Source organism: Colius striatus, chromosome 4 (assembly GCF_028858725.1).
Source record: "Colius striatus isolate bColStr4 chromosome 4, bColStr4.1.hap1, whole genome shotgun sequence".
Lineage (NCBI taxonomy): Eukaryota > Metazoa > Chordata > Aves > Coliiformes > Coliidae > Colius > Colius striatus.
This window is the reverse complement of record NC_084762.1, coordinates 18527810-18536421: the sequence shown is the minus strand read 5'-3', so window position 1 is coordinate 18536421 and position 8612 is coordinate 18527810. Positions and strand designations below refer to the sequence as shown.

The following is an 8612-nucleotide window of genomic DNA, read 5'->3' as shown; positions in this document are numbered from 1 at the left end:
CTTGGTGTCTGTGGAGGTGTTCTCACACTCTCACTCCCTTCTTCTGCTGCAGTGTAGCACCTGCACAGCAACTTCTTTGCCTTCTCCAATACGTTACTCACAGAAGTCTTACCTCCATTGCTAATCAGCTCAGCCTTGGTCAGCAGCAGGTCCATCTCTCAGCCAACTGTCACTGGCCCTATTAGGTACAGGGGAAGCTTCTAGTAGCTTTTCACAGAAGGCCCCCTGCTACCAAAAGCTGGCCACACGAGCCCATTACAGTGTGCTACGGTTTTCTGCCACCTCCCTGTTTTTTTCCTTTAGGATCTCACAGATTTCTGTGCTGGTGTTGGTTCTCCCCTGTCCTTGAGCTACTGATGATGATGAGCTGTTCCTATAATCCCATCTTTGCCTGCACTTGTACTTTTCCTTATCAGGCATGGTGCTGTGCTGCTGGCTTTCCCATAGCTTAGCAATTTTCTTGAAAGCCTGAGACAAGGTTGTGAAACTGGAATGTCTTAAAGCCAGGACTCTTGCTGAGAGCAAGGCTACTGAGGGTCACAGCACATAGCCGTGGTTGCTATCAGCCCTGTCCTGCTTCTTGTTCTTTGCTGGGTGGCACAGGTGGGTCCAGCCATTAGAGCAGCCTGTGAGCAACTCATACACAAACCCACAAAGACACATAGAAAATGAAATCCTCAACAAAAAATGTGTTTACATAGAAACAAAATGTTCCTTCTGAGTGGGGCACCACCCTGAGGTCCAAATATACTCAGGGTCCTGCCAGCCTGGCCCTCCTCAGAGTTACAGTGATGTGAGCCCAGGAGCAAAATGCTGGTTTGCTCTTAATGACCTTCTGAGCTGCCCTAGATGCAGGTCATCTGCTGTCTAGCCTGGTCCTGTGGTCCTCAGCTTGGAAGGGCTCCAAGCTTCTTTTTAATTTTTATACACTATATCCTGCCCCTCAAGATGGGGAAAGCTTTGTTGCCACCCTTGAGGGTTTGGGCTTTGAATTTCAGAGTCTTTAAAGCTATTCAGGTCCTTCTGAGAGGAACCACAGACACAGACATAACCCGTGCTGAGGGGATGCTGAGCCATGGGATGGGTGCAAGTTTTCCGAAAGAACAAGTTTCTCCTCAGGAAAAACCTTCTGATGACCCACAAACTGTGCCATGCTACATCACACAAATGTACATGTTTTCTATTATAAAGTAAAATGACAGACTCCTTCCTTTGGGTTTCTTGTTGACTGGCTTTTGCAACCTTCTGCTATCCTGCAAGGCAGGCGGGACACTCCTCAGTGGCCACTTCAATCAGTAGCTGAAGAGAGAAGCTTTGTAAGCGATCACGCCCAGCCTCGTAGCTGGATGGGAACCATGAAAGCGAGGGGAGAGAGGATACATTGGATAAAACTGGGTTGATCCTCTGATCTTCATTAAATAAACCCTTGACTGAGGTCGTGTTCTTTCTCCTCTCGAGCGTCGGGCAAGGAGGGCCGTGTAACAACCTTGCGAGCCAGCGTTTCACCCGCCCCGCCGCCTCTCCCGCAGCCTCCTGGCCACCCGGCTCTTTCACACCCTGGGAAATCGGCCGGCCGAGGGAAAACGTTACAGGCTTTTTTTGTCTTTTTTGTTCCTTTCCCTTTTTTGTGCAGCTCGTTCCTGCCGGGGGAGGTGGGGGCGGTTGCCCGGGAGACTTGGGGATGGAGAGACACAGCCAGTGCCGGCCCCGGGTCTGACAGACACGGCGGTGGGAAGCTGAGAGAGAGAGAGGAGCAAGGGGCGCCGGCAGCTAACAGCTGAACACTTCATTTCTCTGCAAGGAATTCACGACATGCTACTTCGAGCCTTTGGGAAACACTTAGCATCAGACGCTTACCTTCAAATTGACCTTGTCTGAAGTCTCCTGAATCGATCTGAACGGCTGCTTTTTTTGCCTCTAAAGGGGCTTGTTCTAGGGGCTGCGGAAAATCTAGACGTGGATTTCCTCCCTCATGCCTCAGTAATGCAGATATTTATTTTAGAAATAAACATTTCATGGGTTTTTTTTTTCCTCCCAGTCTCGACAAGTTCTATACAAAGGATATCCGTGAATCACAGAAATGTGAATTATTTTAAAGCAGTTGAGGTGATTTTCTTTCCTCTGATATTAATGATCTGCTTTCCTTGAATTGGATTTTAAAATGGCTTCCTTTGAAGCCACAAGCTGTTAGAAATAAGCTTAACGTAGACATGGAGGATGAGTAAAATCACCTACCCCCCCCCCCCCTTGCACTAAAGTATCAATAATTCTTTTAGTCAATGACTAACATGCAGGATACAATATGCAAAATACTTGTAAATAACAGTAGTGAGCAGTCACGGCACCTGTGTATTGCACCAGCTCTGCTGTAACCGAGTTTTGCTGCGGCAGGAGCACACCCACCCAGCACAGCAGCCATGGGGAAGACTGGCATTACTTTGAATCATTACCTGAAGCGGTCAAGGGGCCACTGGAGATGTTAATCTGCAAGTTATTTTTAAACAAGTAATTGTAGATGTGGATGATGATTACGCAGTTAACATACCACCACACACACACAAAAAAATCATGTTTGCTTGGAATTCATGCTACACATTGTTTGCAAAGTGTAGTCAACCAAATAATTGAATGGCTCCTAGCTTACACCAGTAAAAGCAGATTTCACGGGGAAGGCAAGTGATCAGATTTATTTTTCTCAAAATCATTGTGTAAGAGACAAAACTGGGAGTGTATTTTCTAGCTGCCCGTTTTAGAGCTAGGCTGCCTTCTCCCTTTGAGGTGAACAAAAGAAAGGTGGGGATGCTTTGGCATACAAAGCAGAGGAAACCGGGTTATCCTGCAGGTTGCCTTGGAAGAATTTAAAATCAGCTCCCGGGTGATACATCGTCAGGCTATTGACCCGCAGAACGATGAGGGGATGGGCACATGGGGAGAACAAAGGGAAGACTGTATTGAAGAAATGAGGGTTGGAAAGGGTGGGAAGTTTTATCTGCCCCTCTGTAACAGCCTTTTTGCTTAGACGACTAGCGGATGCCCGAAGGCCGGTTCGGCAGGTACCGCCGCGCGCTCCCGGAGGGATTCGCGCCATCCCAGCCTACATAAACTGAACCGAGCCATGGGGTGAAACAGGCGATTCCAGTGATGAGCCGACACGCTGCCCTCCCATGCTCTTCCTCCCTCTGACCTCCTTCTCCTGTTCTCTGGCTCGGACCCCGCCTGCCATTGTCGTGCCCGGGGTGCCGCACCGGGTTGCACATGGATGGAAAAGCATCCCCGGGGCGCACATGTTCAGCCCTCCCTTGTCCTCTCTCCTCCGCCCCTTTTCAACTGCTTTCCTTTCTTCATCCCTCAGCGTGTGTAAACCTGCAACGAAGCGACAACGTGCGAGCTTGCAAGACCCGATTGCTGCAGAGCTGAGGGAAAAGCCCCCCCTTTCCTCCCCACCAACCCCCCGGGCCCTGTGCGGCAGCACCCGCATTGTCTTTTGTCTGGCTGAGGGTCGCCGATGGCCTCAGCCGGACGGGGACAGCACCGGGCCGGTCGCTTTGCCAGAGTGCGGCTCGCGGGTCAGCCACGAGAACTAAATCCATCCTTTTCATGTGGGGAAAGAGAAGCCGAGCTGGGCATCGAGGGAGCGGCAGGCAGGGATCGCTCGAGGGGGCGGGTTAGGTGGACGAGAAGTTACACAGCATAGCCCGTGCTGGGGACAAAACTCGCCCGTGTCCTGCCATGGGGAGATGAACCGGGTCAGGACGCGGGGCTGCGGACCGCCCGGCGCTTGGTGAGGAGGAGAATCTCCCTCCGACGCCGTGTGAACGGAGGCACTGGCGAGGGTCGGAGGTAATGGCAGATGCCCGTCTCTCCCCTCGCCCCCCCGCGGCAACACCCTCCGCTGCGGCAGGGAAAGCTACTCGTCTCGGAGAACAAAAGGCTGCGGCGGCAGCGGTGCGGGGGGTGACGGGGGCGACGGGGGTCGGCGGAGGGACTGCGACGGCGAGCAGCACGGGCGGGGGAGGTTCACACATCGGCGACCCGGTACGGCCACCCCACCGCCGCGCTCCGCGCCTTTGTCCGCGCTGTCAGCGGCGAACCGGGACCGGGGCGGCGGCGGCGGCGGCGGTGTGCGGGTCCGCTGCCGGAGCCCCGCCCCCCCGCCAAGCCCCGCCCCCGCTGCGGGACACAATGCGGTGGCCCCGCCCCGCTCCCCGCGCCCATTGGCCCCGCACTGGTCCCGCATGACGTCACGAACGGGGCGGTGCGCCGCGCCCAATTTAAGGGACGGTGTGGGGCGCGGCCGCCGCAGCAGTGAGTGCAGGAGCGGGCGGTGCGGGCTGGAGCCGGGCAGCGGACGCGGACGACATCGGCACCATGCGTGAGATCGTGCACATCCAGGCCGGGCAGTGCGGCAACCAGATCGGCGCTAAGGTACGGGCCGGCGCTACGCTGCTGCGCTCGGGGCTGCCGGGTCCGGGGCGGAGCGGGGCGCGGGGCGCTGCGCGCACAGCCGCGCTCGGCGCGTGGCGGGGCGAGCGCTGCCGGGCGGGTCCGCTCTCCCTTCGCGAAGCACCGCCGGGCTCGCCCCAGGGCTAAGGGGTTCGCCGGGGCGGCTGCCGGCTCTCCGTGCCGAAGCGGGGCTTACGCGGCGCTAGTGCGCGCGGTGAGTTGGGGGCCAGCCCTGCCACCTGTCCGCTCGTCAGCCCGCGGCGGGCTGCGGAGGTCTCGGGCGGGCGGGGGAAGGGGCTGCCGAGCCGGTGCCACACCCCGCCTGTGGGAGCGGGGGGGCGCGGGCGAGTGTGAGGGGCGCGGTGGCGGCGCGTCTGGCGGGGGCCGCCCCCACGCGTGGCGAATCTCCGCACGCCACGTAGCGGAGTTTCGGCTGGGGGCGCGGATGGGGCGGTGCTGACCCCCCTCCCGTCCCTCTCCCCGTGCCTGCAGTTCTGGGAGGTCATCAGTGATGAGCATGGCATCGACCCCACTGGCAGCTACCACGGAGACAGCGACCTGCAACTGGAGAGGATCAATGTCTACTACAATGAAGCCACTGGTAACGCCCTCGTAATGAGCATCGTGTCCAGGTGCTGCAGAGGAGGGAGGGGGTCAGGCTTGGGAGCCTCCCAGTCACCATCCTGTTGATGCCCCAGTATCCCTGCAGTGGGTGATGCTCTGGCAGAGTTTAAATGATGGCTCTGGGTTCCGATCCTGTTATGTCTTTCCAAGTTCCCTCGCATTCTGTGTGTCCTGACCAGCAAGTTGTGGAGAATGGAGTACAGAGTGAGGTAGGGCTCCTGTAACCCTGGTGTTGGTTCCTCCTGCAGGTAACAAGTATGTCCCCCGTGCCATCCTGGTGGACCTGGAGCCCGGCACAATGGACTCTGTGCGCTCCGGCCCCTTTGGACAGATCTTCCGGCCTGACAACTTTGTCTTTGGTGAGTGAGGGTGGGATGGAGGAGTCTTGCAGCGGGAGCTCCCTGCACAGGAAAAGCTGAGGGAATGGGGAAGGAGATGAGTGGGGGTGGGAGTGAGGGACGAAGCCCTTGGGGCAGGAGTAGTGGGAGGGTCTGTGTTCCTCCACGGGGCACTAACATGGCACCTCGCTTGTGCCTGCCCTCCAGGTCAGAGTGGGGCTGGCAACAACTGGGCCAAGGGGCACTACACGGAAGGCGCCGAGCTGGTGGACTCTGTGCTGGACGTGGTGAGGAAGGAGTCGGAGAGCTGTGACTGCCTCCAGGGCTTCCAGTTGACCCACTCGCTGGGAGGCGGCACGGGCTCCGGGATGGGCACCCTGCTGATCAGCAAGATCCGGGAGGAGTACCCCGACCGCATCATGAACACCTTCAGCGTCATGCCCTCGCCCAAGGTGTCGGACACGGTGGTGGAGCCCTACAATGCCACCCTCTCTGTGCACCAGCTGGTGGAGAACACGGACGAGACCTACTGCATCGACAACGAGGCCCTGTATGACATTTGCTTCCGCACCCTGAAGCTGACCACCCCCACGTACGGGGACCTCAACCACCTGGTGTCGGCCACCATGAGCGGCGTGACCACCTGCCTTCGCTTCCCGGGCCAGCTGAACGCCGACCTGCGCAAGCTGGCGGTCAACATGGTGCCTTTCCCCCGGCTGCACTTCTTCATGCCGGGCTTCGCCCCTCTCACCAGCCGCGGCAGCCAGCAGTACCGAGCCCTGACGGTGCCCGAGCTGACGCAGCAGATGTTCGACTCCAAGAACATGATGGCCGCCTGCGACCCCCGCCACGGCCGCTACCTGACGGTGGCCGCCATCTTCCGCGGCCGCATGTCCATGAAGGAGGTGGACGAGCAGATGCTGAACGTGCAGAACAAGAACAGCAGCTACTTTGTGGAGTGGATCCCCAACAACGTGAAGACGGCCGTCTGCGACATCCCCCCGCGCGGCCTCAAGATGTCCGCCACCTTCATCGGCAACAGCACGGCCATCCAGGAGCTCTTCAAGAGGATCTCGGAGCAGTTCACGGCCATGTTCCGGCGCAAGGCCTTCTTGCACTGGTACACCGGCGAGGGCATGGATGAGATGGAGTTCACGGAGGCCGAGAGCAACATGAACGACCTGGTCTCCGAATACCAGCAATACCAGGATGCCACTGCTGATGAGCAGGGGGAGTTTGAAGAGGAGGGAGAGGAGGATGAGGCGTAAAGTTGAAATGGGTAGGAGTTAAGTATAGTCTGAGCAGACAAGTGTTCATTGAGAGGAGGAATATGTGCAGTTGTGCTGAAGCATGCATTTTTTAATTTGGTGCTCTCCACTGTTGCTTCTGTCAGCAGTTTTGTATCCTTGACTGTCCAATGTAACGGTAGTTGCAAAAATACTTCAGAGTCTTCTGTTGAAATGGTTAACTTCTCAAACATAAAGGCTTTTTGTGTCCTAAACTGTCTCCTCTGCCTTATTTCTCTGTAGCTTAAAATAATTCCTGTGTAGTTTTCTGTAGCTTTACTTCTCTGTTCAATCTGTTACTGAGGTTAAGGATTGAACTCAATAAAAAAGGTTTCTCAGGCCATGAATGTAGCAGCATGTGGAACCTGGCAGTTGCTCAGCTTAATATGGGAACTGAGCACTCAGAGTTAGACACTCTTGTGTCTAACAGCTAATCTATTGTTAGGGAGAAAGCTGCCTTTGCAAACAGAAACAAGACACTGCATTTGAGAATCCTGCAGCTCCTATTTATGGGCATCTGTGGTACTGAGGTCAGCATGAAGGTATTGAATTCCGTAGTACAAGCTGTCAAAACTGATTTGACGGAGTAGCTGCAGGCTTCTCCACTGCCATTCAGCTCTTGCTCCTTCCAGGGCCTATAGTATGTGCATGTGGGTGGTTGTCTGTGATCTGACTTGATCCCATCCTGTCCTATCTTCCCTCAAACCTGTTTTCTAATTGTAAAAAGCCCGTGTTGAAAAGCATGGGTCTGTACTAGCAGACAACTTGAACTTGGTTAAGTACCTCAACTTTCTTTTCAGCATAAAATTCTTATTTCTCCAAGATGGCACTAAGCTGCCCTTAACTGTAAGGGGATTGCAGAGCAATCAGTTCCCTTTAGGAGATAAGAGGTGATGGGCAGATCTCTAGACAACCTGTCTCAAGAGGCTGCCTGGAGCACATGTACAATCTTGGAGTAGTCTCCTATAGAAAGATACCCTGACAACAGCTGTCTCCTGCCTCCAAGTTCCATGTTCTCTGATGCTCTTGGTCCCTGCAGCAGGGAGTGGATCTCTCTCCAGGCAGGCCAGAGCAGCACAGCAGCACCACGTGCATCTTCATGAAGGTAAGTTTGGTTTACTTACAGTGAGGTTTGTTGCAGAATACTTAAAATGATGCAAGAATCCCAAGAGTCTACAACAGTTATCAGTCGCTATATGGTTTGAGTTGTTTCTTACTCCTGCAATACCTGAGTACACCAGTTACCCAATACATAAGCTTAGTCCTTAGTTCATCCACACTCCATTTAGGGAAGTGCCCCTGTACTAAAAGAACCATTGCTTTGAGACCTGCTACCAAAACTACAATTACTATGGTCCTTAATGCTCTGAAAGAGCTGGCATCCACATGCATGCAACTTTTGTGATCCTTTAATGAAATGCTTGCAAGGCATCACTGGACTAAAGATTTAAAAGGGAACTGCTATACATGACATATCTTGACTGTTTTGGCTCTGTTAATTGGCTCCATTGCCTGCAGAGACTGCTCTATGTATCCTTTCCTTTGCTGATGGGCCTGTTAATCTGGTGTGCAGAACAACAGGCACTTGTTTAAGCTTTTCTCATCTACCTGCTTCATTTTGGGTGTACATCCTGTGAAGAGGTGTGAGAAGCACTTAAATTCCCAGTAAAAAAAAAAAAAAGTAACTCGATATATCCACAATACTACTTGTACTTCCTTAGCATTTGAGCAGTTCTAGGATTAAGCATTAAACAAACTGAGTAACTTGAGTTAATACATGCTGCCTCAGGCCCTTTGGGTGAATAACAGCTTATCTGATTGTCAAAGGAACCTGTTGAAATTACCTAGCTGGGTTGCACTGGAAACTGTTTCTCAAAGTTTTGTTTGTGAAGCTGAGAAGGGGAGTGAGCAAATTATTTAA

At 54.2% G+C, this 8612-nt stretch overlaps 1 protein-coding gene across 1 annotated transcript; it reads left to right on the top strand.

Annotated features, from left to right (window-relative positions):
- Positions 1-4308: 4308 nt before the first annotated feature.
- LOC133625302 (tubulin beta-2 chain) lies at positions 4309-6906 on the top strand. The gene is made up of 4 exons (XM_061994972.1): positions 4309-4425; positions 4936-5044; positions 5316-5426; positions 5613-6906. The coding sequence occupies exons 1-4, from the start codon at positions 4369-4371 to the stop codon at positions 6671-6673; spliced, it is 1338 nt and encodes a 445-aa protein (XP_061850956.1). The 5' UTR covers positions 4309-4368; the 3' UTR covers positions 6674-6906.
- Positions 6907-8612: the final 1706 nt, after the last annotated feature.